The sequence below is a fragment of the Dermacentor variabilis genome, chromosome 9 (assembly GCF_050947875.1).
Source record: "Dermacentor variabilis isolate Ectoservices chromosome 9, ASM5094787v1, whole genome shotgun sequence".
NCBI classification, from domain to species: domain Eukaryota; kingdom Metazoa; phylum Arthropoda; class Arachnida; order Ixodida; family Ixodidae; genus Dermacentor; species Dermacentor variabilis.
In genome coordinates, this window is record NC_134576.1 from 135907319 (window position 1) to 135923872 (window position 16554).

The 16554-nt window shown below is 45.8% G+C and overlaps 1 protein-coding gene across 1 annotated transcript in view; it reads left to right on the plus strand.

Moving 5' to 3' along the window:
- LOC142558554 (ATP-binding cassette sub-family C member 3-like) overlaps nt 1-16554 on the plus strand; it is a 66483-nt gene that overhangs the window by 31683 nt on the left and 18246 nt on the right. Inside the window, exons 11-18 of the mRNA XM_075670687.1 lie at nt 4153-4356; nt 7235-7381; nt 8206-8302; nt 9739-9941; nt 10630-10806; nt 11893-12060; nt 12754-12935; nt 15022-15097. Of these exons, the coding sequence (XP_075526802.1) occupies nt 4153-4356; nt 7235-7381; nt 8206-8302; nt 9739-9941; nt 10630-10806; nt 11893-12060; nt 12754-12935; nt 15022-15097 (1254 nt within the window). The remainder of the gene's footprint in view (nt 1-4152; nt 4357-7234; nt 7382-8205; nt 8303-9738; nt 9942-10629; nt 10807-11892; nt 12061-12753; nt 12936-15021; nt 15098-16554) is intronic.

The window sequence follows — 16554 nt, forward strand, 5'->3', positions numbered from 1 at the left end:
ATGGATACTGAGCTACCTATTCGGGACATCCTCCTTTGTGCTAAGTGCGCATGGCCGAACCCCTACATGAATATTACACCTGTCATGGCATTTGACCGGGGCAGGTTTCTCAGCTCAACTTTCTTCAGTTAACCCGACGATCAATGGACTTGGCGACGTTCTTCTAAAGGCAGTAAGTCTCTCCTTGTATAGAGAAAACACATGCACCTGAGTCTCGGCAGCACCACGTCCTCAGGTGTGCGCACGGCTCCAAAAATGAGCAATTCTAACATCGACGTAAATACGGGCTCAAGACCTCAGCATTTCCATTGAGGAGTGCGACTAGTGGCTTTTACCCACAGGTCTGTGACCTGGTACCCCGTTTACATTAATCACAAAGCGATTTCATATACAAACTTTCACGGAGCCTTCACTCCTTATACTTCAAGAAAGGCCTTGCCTATATCACCCGCACACTATGGTTTCTCGGAGGTAACACACGGGGCACATTCCTGACATCTGTGCTTAAACTACGCAGGGCGCTCTTCCTAGGACACTTCCGATGCAGCACACCACTGCTGCAGAGTCCAACCCTGGCAAAACTAACGTTTACAACAGAGCGTTCAAGGCCGAGCTCTTCGAACATGACAGGGGCCACCTCGCTGAGCTTGAACCTTGCCAACGATTGCTATCGCCAGGGATCCGCCACTAACTACATATATGGCTGTCGACGCACACCAGGCGTATATTCATCATATATCGAGAGTTTCTAGCCACCATCTCGTCCTCTCCGAAGGTTTAGTTGGGGACGGCAAGCCCCCCCCTCCTCCTACCCCGGCGATGCCGACGCCTAAAATGTAATTACCAGAGTTTTGTCACATCACTTGAGGTTTCCTTTGATTTGCCTCTACCTTTTCACCGAAAATTTTATAGGGCTAATAGCTTACTGCGCCATTGTTGGCGCTGACGTGCACGGAATTTCATTTATACTTTCGCTTTATTTCTTCAAATCCTGACAACAGGAGGAGGAGCGCGATAGAAGCACCAGCGGCGGCTTCCTCATCCTTATTTTCTTATTTCAACATTGCTTTAAATTTCCGCTGTACCACCCTGCAGATGCACAATATATTTAAATTACACACAGGACAAAGTTTATTATATTTTGAAAGAGAAGGAAGTAGCCAATTAACAATTATTTCTGAGGTATGAATGGCCTATGCATAGAGAATGAGTATGTTGCTAACGTTCACCTCCCTTCAGATTGATTTGCGTGCTTTTTTGACCGTGAAAAGAGCCTGCAGGTTTCAGTGACCCCTTCGGCAGTCTTTTATCAACGGCGAGTGAAATGACGTGAACGATATGTGTTTCAGTATTGCTTCCCTTTCCAGTAAGCCATGCTCACGACTAAGTAAAGAAAGAGAAACTTTTTTATTAAGTTACAAGAATATATAATTAGCGATAGAAATATCGTCACTTGCCTGCAGAGGTCATTATACAGGTTGTCCACATTAACTATAATGCACCAAGATTTAAAAGAGCAGTTGCGTTACTCGAAGGAAACAGGGGATACTGTTTCCCTCAGAGTGGAGTAGCCGCCAATAATTTATTGTTACTAAGAGTTATTTAGGTCATTGTAATTAATTACCTAACTCGATATGCACTATCCTAAATATCGAAGTGTCAAGGAGGCTTTTGTAAGCACAGCCAAGGGACATCTAAATGCGGTATTTCCGGCGACGTACTAATTACTCACTAATTTTTCCCGACTGATAAATAAACATTGCGAATTTGAAAAATACCACTTGACTGCACCCCCACCCGCATCACAAAGCAACCCCCTCGAACAGGCTCTCTCCGAGTTAGTCAAAATCAAATAGAGGAAATAAGAAAAACATCCTGATCGAGCCTTACCTGCCGCGCCCCGGCCTAAGTAACATGCCGCGTTTGGTGTTAGCTAGAAACAAGCTGTGATAGTTGTTCTCTTAGCGTAGATAAAGTGCATGGATGGTACTTTTTTATTCCACAAAACCTACGACTAACAGCGAATTGACGTCAGCGCATAGGTATAAAGGTATGTTTCGTTTCGTCCCAGTTGCCATGACTCTCTAATGAGCAGAAGGAAAACATGATCCTTGCCTTGGGAGCTGCAAATGACAAATAGAGGAAGGCCGCAAATATATATCAGTCACGGAAGTGTGGCGGTAGACCAAACGCATCGTCTATACTCAGAAATTATGAAAACCTGAGACAAATTGGCAGCTTTCGGAAACTGCGGCGGAAGACTCCATCTTTGAGTCCTAGCCTACGCACGGATCTTCAATCATTTATGGCCTCAAACCCTCATGGTTGCTTGCGAGACGTGGCCGCCCAGGTACCAGTTTCCAAGTCACTAGTTTGGAGAGTAAGATCCCTCGGCATCTTACTCATATCCCCTTAACCATCACCAAAGCTTGGAAAATAGGGACCTGCAGAATCGCCTAGATTTCTTGAATTGGTTCCTCACAAAAGTCGATAAGTCACCGGACTTTTTTACTAACTTCATGTACCCAGATGAAACCAATCTTTGCAGAAACACCCAGGTAAATTTGCGTAATGCATACTGTTGGAGTGACTACAATCCAAACTGGATTAAGCGCACTCGGCACCAGTATCAGTGGGCGTTCAATGTGCGGTGCGGAATTTATGTCGGTGCTATAATATATCCCCTCTTCTTCGATACCACACTGACTGGAATGCGTTACGTGGATGAAATATTTGAAGGAGTGGTGGATGAGTTTCTCAGCGAAATTCCCGCTGTCACGTCTTCTACTTGTGGCAAGATGGGGCGCCAGCACACAGCAGTAGCCGAGCACGAAACTGGCTGGATGCGAGTTTTCATGTCCAGTACATTGGAAGGAACGGGCCTGTGAACTGGCCGGCTGGGTCACCTGACCTCTCTACACTCCATTTCTTTTTCGGTGTTATGTGAAAGATCATATTTACATTATCGAGAGGACGACGTCAGATGAGCTCAAGGCAAGGATAACGGATGTCTGCCGTAGAATACCAGCGTCGGTCATCAAGAAAGCCAATGAAGATGTGATAAAACGGATTGCGTAGTTTCATGAGACCCATTCGAACGCGTCCTCTAGGCAGCAGCTGGTGTTGCACGGCGCTTACGAATTAACAAACGATAAGGGTACCCTGAAATCTGATGGTTGTCTTTTGCTATTGTTTTTGTACAGACCCCGCGACTGCCAATTCGGCTCATTTAGAACTGGCATATTTACTTTCCTGAACGCATCGGTTTTACCTTTTTTCTACACGTGGGTCGATTCAATGTGTGTTTAGTCGCTTTTATTTTTTCCACGAGCTTGTTTTTGCAGCAGCTATACACTCCCATGAAAAATAAAACCGTCATTTTAATTTGGCTTTGCTCCGAAGCAAGCTTCTGGCACGAAATACAGCCATGGTCCTGCCCTGATAAGCTGAGGCATGCCGTCAGCTCCCTTGGCTCCTTAGTGCGTAGTGATTTCATGCACTTCCTCTGAGTGCCAGTCCCATGTTGTTTGTGCGCCAGTTCTGTGTTGTGCTTTGTAATTTTTAAGATTATGTGCACGTTGCTAACTCCGCAACCCCTTCGCCGCGGTGAGCCTTGCGTAGCCCCAGCCTCGGCGGCCAACTCTGGGCCGTCCAGCGGGCCCGCGAGGCGGCGGCGAGGCAACACCTCGACGTCCCCACGTGGGACACCTAAGGCCCCGTCGGTGAAAGCTCTAAAGCTCAGTAAAGTTGTTACCAACCAAATGTGCAAGTTTAGATGTCACTTATAGTTAATAAGAGCTATGTGGGATACTTCCAGTATGATGTGGTGACTGTACCGAATAACTAGATGCTTCTGGTGCTCCGCCCGTGGTGACATTAGTTGTAAGCTTGTGGCTTGTATTGAAGTGTATGTAGTGTTTGTTGTTATCATGATCCTTTCTTCCTTTTGTTTCTTGAGTAATGTTTAGGAATGTTTCGCCAGAGCCCAGGGGCTCGTGGCAGACGCCCAGGCAAGGTGAAGCCCACCCTATTAACTTGTCGGATAAAAATAAAGTTTTCACCACCACCTAATGTTTAGGCTTTCGGGACAGTCGAGAGGCCTGCGTTCCTGTTTGTCTTGACTTAACAAAACAACAACAAACTTTTCCGCAGGACGTGGAAATTTATGCTCGCGACGAGCGGCTGAAGTCAATGACGGATCTCCTGTGCAACATCCGGGTCGTGAAAATGTATGCCTGGGAAGATGCCCTGCAAGAGACCGTACTTCGATCGAGGAAACTGGAGCTTAGAAACCTGCTTGCGATCAACGTGCTCAACGCTGTCCTCGATTCTCTGTGCAGTTCCTGTAGTACTGTGGTACGATCAAAATATTCACTTAGGCTAAGTGCTATCGAATGGTATCTTATTATTATTATTATTATTATTATTATTATTATTATTATTATTATTATTATTATTATTATTATTATTATTATTATTATTATTATTGCGATAAGTACTTGCCCTTAAGGCACAATTCTTGATGTGTATATCTGTACTATATATGTGCTGTGAGAGCTGTGTTGTGTATGAGTTGAAAGGGTGTTTTGTGGAACCTGTTATGTATCTAGCGGTCATACTGTAGCGGAGGCAGGCTTGCAGTAGAAGATGCGAGCATTCCGATCGTAAGCCTGGACATGTATGTCCATATTAAGTACGCATCTTCCTCCATCACTGGGAGCCAGCAGTATGAACACGTAACACCCAGTGGTAAATGCGACCAATTCCATGTTGATAACACAGCCGGTGTGAATGCCACCCCGGCCCGACGCCTCCTAAGCACAACTATTTCCGCCCTAGTGAGGTGAACAGAGAGGGAGCAGACACACGGTGGAATAAAAGCTCGTGTGTCCTGCCGGAGAAAATTTTGTCGAGCATATTAATCTGCCCTATACGATAGACCAAAGGGAAGAGGTACCACGTGATGTGAGGAGACGCATCAACGTGTACCCCATTCCGCGGAACACGCATCCCGCATATAACATCGAAAGGAGAAAAGCAAGAGGGGAAGCCCTGCAGAAGAAATGGGACGAGCGACCTAACACCTTCTATGTGGACGCCGCAGGGCCAAAGAATGGAGTGATGACTATTGTGGTCTCAACGCCTTCAGGATTGATGGTGAATTGCGCCTCGATGAAAACATCCAACCCCACTCACGCAGAGGAAGCAGCTATTGCATTAGCTATAGCATCTAACCCCAACGCCGATGTGCTCACTGACTCCCAGAACGCCTGTCGCAACTTCAATAATGGATTAATTCACAGGTCAGGGTTGTCATTGCTGACTAAGCATCCACCCAGCCAAGCCTCAATCATCTGGTTTCCCGGTCACCTGGAACTACCAGGAGGAAACGAAGCCGCTCACAGGCATGCCCGAGCTCTTCTATACCGGGCGTCTCCCCCTGATGACCGTGAAGAGTGCTGGGACCTAACTGCTTTAGCAGTGTATGCTGACCATCTCGCACCATACAGAACAGCCAGGAAGGAGTACCCAACACCACATAAATCCCTCGATAAGTTGGAAGAGAACACTCTTAGGAGACTCCAAACTAATACATACCCAACGCCAGCTAAGTTACACCAGTGGTACCCTACACTGTACTCCCCGCAATGCCCGCACTGTGGAGAGGTAGCTAACCTCTACCACATGGTGTGGGCTTGCCAATTTAATCCCATAGTTGACCCCATTCCAAATCCCTCAAAAGAGCAGTGGGAGGCTATTCTGCTCAGCGATGATCCTGACCGTCAGCACTGGCTGGTGGGGAGGGCCAGCGCAGCAGTAGTAACCAGTGGGCTACCGGAATAGGCGGCCCACCCACGAGTTCTACGAATATCCTACAAATAAAGATGTTTTCAATCAAATCAATTGTCGAGCTCGAAGTGAATTAAGGGGTTCAGGTGGGAGGGGAACAGACGGAAGATATGGATTAGGAGGGTAGTGTGCCTGCTGAACAGTAGCAATGTTGTGAGGGTTCGCAGCATGGTCTTGAATCCAGTGTACCTTGACGCAAGTAGCTGTTTTACTATTCATAGTGTGGGTCGTCTCAAAGATTTCCATCGCCTTGTGAACCTTCTTGAGTTCTTGGATGCACCGCTAAAGAATCAGTGAACACATCTAGTTTTACTGTAGGTAGCTTAGATGTGACACCTTGCACAGCGTCATGAATGGCTTGAAGTTCCATTGCTTGAGCGCTGGCTTCCGTAGACAGGTAACGCTGGTGACCGCTGATGAAATTATGCGTAGTACTGAGGAATGATGTTCGCCTGCCGCCTGGTAGGACAGTAGCATCCGCGTAGACTTTCCAGGTGTTAGCCCATGATGCATCAATGATACCATCGAATGGTATCTAAACATGTGGGTACGAGGCGATCTTTGAATGAGACGAACAAATGGCGCTATTATTGCCAAAGCAAACCCACTCCACGAGTGACAAAGTTTGTTTATTAGTGCTGTTGGAGTCACTAAGGAGCTAAACAGAGCGCCAGGCGCTTCCTCTGTCAATATTAGCTACACTGATTTTTAAATTTGTCACAAAGGTCTGAAATGCGAGGTAGCGACTGGTCTGGTAGCGGGGAGACGAAATATTTGCATAACCCCCTTTCCGAGAGATACTGAAAATAACATTACAAATAGAGACTCGACATAAGCAAAGTATTTCTTTATGGCAGAAACACTTACTACGCAGTAAGCAAGACAACAACTGCTGCTGCTGCCGCGCTCGCCGAAAATATAGCCAATTAACTAGTTGCTAGCACCGCAGGCCATCGTTACTTGCATAGGTTCTTTTCTGTCTCTAGAAATGACTAAATATTGCAAGCGATGCGATGGTAAAGACTACTAGAGCGGCTGCGGCAAAATGTGTCCCAGAATGATTGGCTAGCAGCAGCCCACACGATAACACGTATACTCGGTAACAATCCTACAGTTCAGCACAATCGCCGCCCACTAAAGCAAACTGCATCTACCTTCTGTGCCTTCGCGCACCAGAACTTGGTTCCCGAGAGACGTCGATGTTGACAGAACTTCGCCCCTGCTACTACGTAACAGAAATGAGCGAATATATTGGCGAATTCATACAAATTCTATTTGAAGTGGACAGCGGTATTTTCGCCACTGAACTGTTAGGGTTGTCACCGACTTAAAGCAATCGTTCGTGTTCTTAATTCATTCTTTTTCTTCATTACTTTTTTTTCAGGCAACAATTATCCTCTTCTTAACTATGTCTCTGTTCGAGCCTGAACGTGCCCTCAGTCCTCAGCTGTCTTTCTCGTGCGTTTCCTTGTTGTACATCACCGACTTGACTGCCAACAGCCTTGCTCTTGTCTTTAGGAACATCAGCAAGGTAAGCTCTCTTTTATAGCTACGCAACTCCCTTACTTCATCCAATGCACTGGAAGATTGCACTTGCGCCTACCCACGCCTGTAATAACTCGTTACATGCGTCACGCCTACAATAAAAGTAACACAGACACACACCATCCCCATTTCCTATTTTATTTGCTGTTTAGCCCACATACTTGCAGCTCCGATAGACGCTAGCGCAATATTTCCATATACAGTCGGATCCCACTATTGCGACACCCATTAATACGACCTCCCACTTAAACGGAACGCCCCGGAAAGTCTCTGCGAGAAACCATCATTATTATGAAATTAAAATTCGTTTAGCTCGAACGCGAAAGCAAGGTAATTGGTTAATTCGGCCTCCTCATGCATCCCCTCGAACGCCCAGCGGTTATCAAAAGCTTGCAAACCTCAATTCAGCAGACTGCTTTCCTAGGGTTGAAGCTGTTTTCGTTTTATCTGTTATTGGCGAGCGCTCCTTCCGGCCGTGGAGCCATGTTTTCCCGCTTGTTTCGTGTGGTGTCATAGCGGGGCAGCGCCTAAACATGTCGGCGCTCTTCGCCGCATGCTGGTTGAGTTGGGCTTCAAGAACAGGAAGCAAAAACTCATTACAGACTGTGTCAGCAATGAAAAGGGATTTGAATTCGTAAGTTTAATTTTTCCATCATTTCCGAATGCAAAATTTCGGATAATTCGATCAAATCTTGCGTTATCGCAAGGGTTGAATTGACGGCAGTAGGCTGTAGTATATCTTCGGGAAAAGCTCTATGATATTCAGTGTTGTTCTATCGGCGCCACCTAAATACGTTTCTCATCTTTCAGGGCGCAGTTGCACTGAAGCGCATCTCTGAATTTTGCACCACCGAAGAATATGGCGAGGAAAAGGAGTCGCAAGTGAAGGACTGCTTCAGTCAGAAGGGTACGAGATTGCTGAGCAAGTGCTCGTTGAGTCAGGCGGATGCTTTTGCTGACATTCGCTTTGCTCTGTCAGCTGTGAAAAGTTCAGTAATCTTTCGTTTGCTGCTTACACTCCAAGTTAAACGGGTACACTCACATTCCTATTTCTTGGCCTTTCTTCGCTTAAATCAAAGATACTTGTTTAAGTTGCAGGACAATGCAGGACAGACAGAGGCAATAGACGACAGGTCCTGACAGGTGAACACAACGCATCCAACGGCGTGAATGTTATGTTTTGCTCTTACTATTCTTTGTTCGTTGTTGCCTTTCTGTTTGGTTTGATTCAGCTTACGGAGTTAGAACTCGTACAAAACGCCCGTATCTATTTTTATATACCTACAGATAATGCTATCACCGTAGGTCTCCCACGTTTTTCGCAAACCTAAGAAATTTGGGAGCGTTTTACGATCTTTCGAGTGTTGCGTCTAGTTTTAGGAAAAACAAAACGCTGTTCGCTAAAACGTTTCGCTCATCAGTGTCCGAATCTCCCGATGGAGGCTTTCCTATAGTGGAAGGGTGCAAGACGGGCACTTGGTTCGAGCAAGTTAATACAGACAAACTTCTGAAGCAGGCGAAGTCGGCGACAGCAAAGTCACTGAAAAACTTAGTGATATAACAAGATGAGGGTCTTGTAAGTCTGGGCTGTTCCAACATTGCTGAAGCAAGGTTTGGGTACGGGCTAGTTGGTATTCCATTGTTTCAAACATCACTTACAGCGCGTCCCTTGTCTATGTATGCGCTGTAAGCGATGTTTGAGCCAACATTGCTGGGGCTGCCTGTGTGCTGCGTATAAGACTAAACCACCGTCAATAAATTGCATACATATTCCACAAAAAGCGTGTGCTCGAGGTACGCTTTTAATCAATACGTGGTACCTCTTCCTCCTCCCCCCCTCCCTCCGCCCGTTTGCCCGCGGTCTTGTACCCAAAATATATTCTAATGTTCGGAGCTTCGCAGGTGTCCAAGAGGCTTCAGACAAGATGCAAACCAGTGCAAACACTAACTGCAACTTGCAATCGCGAAAAATACTTTGCGTGATTACACGTCGGACGCACGTTTGAGAAACAGGGGGCTTAAGACAAATGGCACTGACAGAATTGCGAGACGTGAGGCATGCGAGATGTTTAGCACCCTCTGTCGGTGGACGTCCACTCAGCGATACGCAACTGAAGGGGCACCGCAGTTAATGGAATATCTTCATTAAAAAACGCATTTAACAGTTGATTGATATTTGAAAAATGCCCATTTGGGGACAGCTTTGGTAAGCACGAGGTCATCGGTAAAAACAAAGCTCTAGTACGTTTCTGAGCTGTTATATTCCTTCTATGAAGTGTCCACACAATAAATATAACCTGCAATCGCAAGTAACAACAACGGTTGCTCCAAATTCCTCTGCAGGAGCCGTGAGCCTGAAAAACTGCACGCTGGCGTGGAGCCGCTCGCCGGAAAAATCCGCTGAGCCATTGCTGAGAAACGTGACGCTCAACGTCGAACCCGGATCACTTGTTGGAATCGTTGGCTTCGTCGGCAGCGGCAAGTCATCGCTGCTGTCGGCCATCCTTGGAGATATGCAGTGCCTAGAAGGCAGTGTCACACACAGGGTGAGCATGCAGCCTCGGTTGTGTGAGTGGTCCCTAGTGAGTTACAGTTGGCGTCATCCATTTGAGTTTGACTGGTTATGGCGCAAAACGTTTTCAGACTGTCTTCTCCAACCTTGTGCCTTGCTGCGCGCTGCTTCATTTATATATTCAGTTGGATAAGCTAATAGCGACGTAGTAAGTTTGGCTATTATTGCATGTGTACACAGTTTGCGCAATTATGAAAAGAAATATAGACCTAGACGCTCTGATGAATTTGCGTAAAATTAAAGCGCACCACTAATGCGAAGTTCGAAGCGTTTGAACGATGTACCCCCTTTGCCAAAAATACGAAGGTTACGTTGCAAATGATCGCCACACTGACTACAGCCGGCTCAAGGTATTTCCCGTGGGCTGCCATAAGTTACAACACTCTGGGGGCTGAAACAAACTTCTGTTTGTCATCCACATGTCTGAAGGGTCGGAAGCCCCACGACAGCTGCACTGTGTAGTGAAGTGCTGCCTCGTCCACCTCCACCCTATCAGTCTCTCTCTCTCTCTCTCTCTCTCTCTCTCTCTCTCTCTCTCTCTCTCTCTCTCTCTCTCTCTCTCTCTCGCTCTCTCTCTCTGTGCGTGCGTGTGCGCGGCAGCCACGACAGCAGTAAGCCCAGGCATGCGCCACGACTCCAACCTCTCTTTCTTGTCCTCGCAGGGCCGCATAGCGTACGTGCCTCAGTTGCCGAACGTGCACAACATGACCATACGGGACAACGTCCTGTACGGCCGGCCCATGCATCCGGGCAACTACGAACGCGTGCTTCGCCGCTGCCAGCTAATGAACGACCTCAACAAGATTCCAGCGGGGGACGCGGCAGAAGTGGGAGAGAAGGTGCGTGTAGGCATAGCTGTAGTTTGGAGCACAGCTTCACTAGATGCAAATAGTATATATGCTCTGGTTTTTCTCTTTTTCTTCTTCTTTTTTTGTTTTTTACAGCGATATATTTTATATAGGATCGCTCCCCTGGTCATTTTGATGTTCGCCGCTGGTACCGAGTTTTTTGCGAACCCATCATGGTCGTGATGGTCGCGCACAAATGAGATCGGAAGCCTTCAGCACACACGTGCAGATTTATTTATTTATTTACAACATACTTCAGTCGAAAGACCAAGCAGGGGGGGGGGGGGGGTGTAACAAAAACAGTTGACAAAAGAAATAAAAAAACAACAAGAAAACGTGGTGAAACGGTAGAACACAGTATAATACATAATTATAATCAAAACTCAGCAGGATAGAGCAAAAGTGCAAAGCACAACCAAAACAGATGCGCAATAATGAAAACAACGCCACACCTTGTACCGTGTGGTCACAAACAGAAAGATACACAGCTCTCAAAGATGACTGATATCAAAAGCCTCCCGCATTCAGAAAAGCGGCGATGCATGCATAAAGAACCCGCACATTTTGCTCCTTCCAAAGGAAATGTCATTCCTATTGGAGTGGTTTCGTCCCATCGCTTCCACGCACGTTCCTGCCCCATATTTTCTGCTTGTTTCCTGTTGAGCATACAGAATACATATGTCACTTGAAGAAATAAATTGTTGTTTGTTTGTTAGCGCCGTTCTATGCCCCTTTCTTACGTACTTTTCATTGCGCCGTTTTCTGTGCTGAATTCATGAACCAACTAATCCAAACGTGTACACTCCTTCACGGCTAAAGCGATATTAACCCGGTGAAGTGTCCGAGAGAGTCGGTTCCCGGCTTCTAGACCTCTGCCATATTATCTGAAAGTGAGCCCATGTTAATTTATCCTGATTGATTGATTGAGTGTGATCAAGTGTGCGAATTAGTCAGCGAGTGACTGACTGAGCAAGAGTGAGTGTGATCAGAATTTGAAATCTCAACAACAAAGGACTCCACCACACTCCCCACAACGAAAAGGGTGCATTTTTTGTTGCTTCGTTCAATCGCTCACAGGGAACAAACCTGAGCGGCGGCCAGAAACAGCGAATATCGTTGGCGCGCGCGGCCTACAGCAACAGCGACGTGTACCTGCTCGACGACCCGCTCAGCGCACTCGACCCCGCGGTGGCCAACAGCGTTTTCCGCGACGTCCTGGGTCCATCCTCCCTTCTCAGGAACAAGGTCAGCTATCGGGTTTCCTTTTCTGTACACGGGTACACGGGCGTTCCGTGTCAAATGGAACACATCTGCCGTGGCCGGGAATCAAACCCGAGACCTCGTGCTCAGCAACAGAACACTGGAGAGGTGTACACACTGACTCGCCGCGACGGTTATCAACCTTAAGTGAACCGAATGGTACAAGGAAAACATGTGTAGTTCCTATAATCTTGCCCGTATTGAGCCAAGCAAACGTTATTTCTTTTTAGTCAAGCAAAAGCCACACATCTGAACAAGTAGAGATCAATGGCAAAAGGCTGCGTTGAGCCCGGCCATTGTTCTTAAGCCAAGCCAAGCCAGAGTTTGTATTTTATCAGTCCTCTAAGTGAACGTAAATATACATATTAAAAGCTTGTTACGAATCCACCACAATATGAGAGAAAGCAGTTGACGCACAAATTTAGCCAGTATAAAGGGGTGCCTTGCTTTTAAACACAACCTGTCAAGACCACGGGGCAAAGATACATAATAAAAAATGCAGCTGTCACTTAGCGTTGTCCTTTAGGTAAATGATAATTTATAGGTCTTAAAGTAAGTGATTGGCATACTGTTTTTGTTGTTACAGCTATACTTAACTATTGCGCCTGCATTAGCCTTGACATAGATGTCACTGACGCTTTCCGCAGGAGTGTTTCATTTGATATGCATCCGTTTCAGACTCGCATTATGGTTTGCAACCAAGGAATATACTTGGGTCACATGGATAAAATTGTATTCCTCCATGACAAGAAGGCAACGGTGTACTCATCTGTCGGCGATCTGCTGAAAGACCCAGCATCGCCGCAGAATTTTCACACGGCTTTAAAGCAAAAGCTGCTGGCGTCCACTGCCGCGGACGGGTAAGGTATTAAGCGGCAAGCCTCTGAGCACACGCGTATCGTTGCATGCGATATGAGCACACTGCGTGCGCTTTCTAGCAGCCGTGTTATTGAAACCTCGATTAGTTTCACGTGGCACATTTCTAATAACTTTTTCTCGTATTTAGGCCTTTACGACAGAGGAAGTATTGTTCAAACGTGCTAGGTTTAATCTTCGGCGTCTTTAGAGTGCAATTTAATTCCTATCTTTAGTGATAAACAAGCAGCTAGACTTGAACAGACGCTGTAGAATGCATGAGGTCACGAGGCGTTAACGTGGTGAGCACAAGGCGGCGGCGGCGTCGCAGTCCTTCTTTCCTTGTGGCTTCTTTTGTGGCCTGTAAAGCTTCCTCTCAGAGTAATGCCTAATCTTCTTGGTATCCTAGTAATGTGACATACTTAAAAGGCTTTACTTAAGTATCCCAAGTTCACAGTTCTTTTATTACACAAAGGGTATTGTTTAAAGGTGGGACCTTATAGCTCTCTCGTAGGAGCCTTTAAAATGAGCCCCTATACTGAACACTTTCATATAAACACAATGAGCGTGTGAATGAATAAATACAGAAAAAGCAATGCTTGCGACAGTACAGCTGCATTGTGTTTTCGTTGACTGAGGTGCGCAAACATGAAAGAGCGAAGGTTAGTTTCGTAACAGATGAATCACTGTTGTGATGTTACATCTGTCCGCAATTGTTTCCACAAGTGAGCTGCAGTATACGAAACGGAAATTGAGTCATAATTAGCACGCGCGTTCGGAGTATCGGAGTCGATGCTCGTAGTGGACATGAAGTATTCCATGTAATTTTTACTAATGCACAAGATAACTTTAAGCATGATTTTCTAAAGCAAAGTGAGAAAATCGTAATGAGCGCATTCGTTTACGGGTAGTACGTTAAACTAGGCAAGGGATAAGCGTATCTAAACGACTGCATTCTTTTGAACAGAGCATATAGCTCGAAGCACAGCATTTTGCGCATCAGTATAATGGGCATAATGAGGTGATGGGGCACGTGAGTCCATAAACGGTAATTGGGAACGAAATATTCGAATGTATGAAGCTAACATAGATAGTCTGAAATGTATCTAATGGGAAGTAAAGGCGCTATTTGTTAAGTATTGTGGTTTTCTTGCAGACAGTGACTATATTCTCAATGGCCGTCAAGATAAACTCTAAAAATTTCTTGTCGTTGACAGTTTGCGAGGGACACTTATCTAAGTTTGCATAGCGTTCGTTAATCGGGTGTTTGTCGCGGCGAAGGCTATGTAGTTACTTTTATCTCTGTTTTCCCAAAGGCAGTCGATTCTAGCCAGTTCGACAACTTTCGTGCAACGGCAAGAGCTATTTTGTAAAGTTCAGTATGAATTTCAGATATTAAGAAAACCTTCGTATAATCTGCGTATAACATAGCCTCTACTGAGAGATTGCCGGGTAAATCGCTTATATATGCCTGAAAACGTACTCACTAGAAGTATTCTTATTCAGTGGCCCCGAAAATTAAAAACAATAATTAAATTCTAGAGTTTTAAGTGCCTAAACCTCCATCTGACAATGAGGCACGCCGATGTGCGGAGAGGCTCCGGATTAATTTTGACCACCTGGGGATCTTTAGCGTGAACTCAATGCACGATGCACCAGCTTCACTACGCCCTCAGCAGAATGCGACCGCCGCAATCGGGATCTAATCCACGACTTCGAGCTCTGTAGCGCAACGCCATAGCCACTGCCCCACCGCGGCAGGTCGCCCTTCAAGCTGCTGGCAATGATGCTGCAAAGCAAACTTGATAACGCTAATCTTTTGAAACGTTCGAATTTCTCGAGAAAGGTGCTTTGCTCTAGATCAGTATAGCACCTCTTGTCAAATCAAGCTTGCATACTTTGTTCAGCTCAGCTTGAAATTCGGCTGGCCTCTAATCACCACTCAATCAGTGGAACTGATAGTTGAGCGAGATGGCAAGCATTCGTAGTGAAATTCGTGCGCGCTACAAATTTCACCATGGCCGGTCACGCGTAAGCGGTTTTAACTAAAACTTATACGGTTTATTATTGTTTTCTCGGTTATGCTGGAAGCACTGCGCTTGAACAGGATGAAGAAAACGACGCTGTCGGACGAATTACAGAAGAAGAAATGGATGAATCGAACAAGGTGAATGACGTTGATTGCCTCATTCGGAAGACGGGCGTCCTAACTTAGCTAAAAGTTTAATGTACTAAATAAATTTCTTGTGGTAAATGTGAGCTGTACAATATTAAATATTTTAAATGTATTCACTTTCGTTAAACATCGGCGAGTAGTGCAGATTAAAGCATCAGTGAACAAAAACAAAATAAAGGGATTTTCGAAAAAGCAAAACTTCGTTAAGCAAGTCCCTCACTCAGTTCTTGTCTGAAAGAAAGCGTCAAGTTGGACGCAGAGTTATCATTTATGAAGAACGCTTTCGTGACGCACACGTTTACAATGTGGATGATCTCTGCACGGAACTTCGAATTCTGGCATATTACAGGGCAACTTCAAATATGTTGTCAGCAATTTTGAAAGGTGATTGTTTTAGCGACAGTACTTGTTATCATCACCCTATTTTATGTCCACTGTCCGACGAAGCCCTCCTCAGCAATCTTCGGTCATGCGTTTTGCACTAGCTGACACTAACCTGTGCTTGCCACGCAGTACTTGTGACAAGCTATGATTTTCAACGTCACTTAAGCAGTTAATGAACATATGCTGTATTTTCGAAAAGCGATATGACTAGCTGCCAAGCCGATAGACCACAAGAGATCGTCGTGCTTTAATGCATAGATCAACAGGAGCGGAACAAGGGAGGTCTAAGCCTGCAGCCAACGTTTCAACAAGGGTCGTGTCTCCTCTTAAATAACCTTAAGGAGGCCATGAAACACTATTGGATAATCTGAACATATTTAAAAAAACGTTGCCTATCTGCTGACGACATGTGAAACGTTTGTGAAACGTTTCGCAGTAATATTTAGCTCACATGTCGGCAACGTTGTTGAAACGTTGCCGACGTGCGAGCCAGACATTATTGCACTGCATGCAGCAGAGAATTTACTATCTTACGTCGAAAGAAGCGAACAGTCGCCTGCTCTCGCATTCGCAATGTCATCATCGAACGAACTTGACCCACCGACGCTACTGGTAGAGTCCGTTATCGTGAAAACATTTTCAGTAACACGTAATTGCCAATGTTGAGCTAAACAATCGAAAAGTATACATGTCTGCGATCTCTAAAAAAAAACAGAAAAATCATTTCATATTTGCGCTACGCGTAGATGCGTCTGCTACGTGTGGCATCCGAGATGGCAGCGGCGTGCTGCGTAGCCTAACGCGGCCGTCACGTGGTGCCGCGACGAGCGCTTTCGCCGCCGCGACATTCTGCTTCTGCCCGCGACTTTGTACTCTTGGCTTCTCCGCTGCGTCGCTCACAACGCGCTAGCGGAGACGAAAAGAGAAAGTCGGGTATCCGTGAGATAACTCCAATAATAATTGAAGGTTTCGAAAACTTCTTGCAGCATAAGATCCGTTGGACGACGTACTTCAATAGTGAGGCCATTGTGTGATTAGTCAGAAAAGTGTTTCAGGGCCACTTT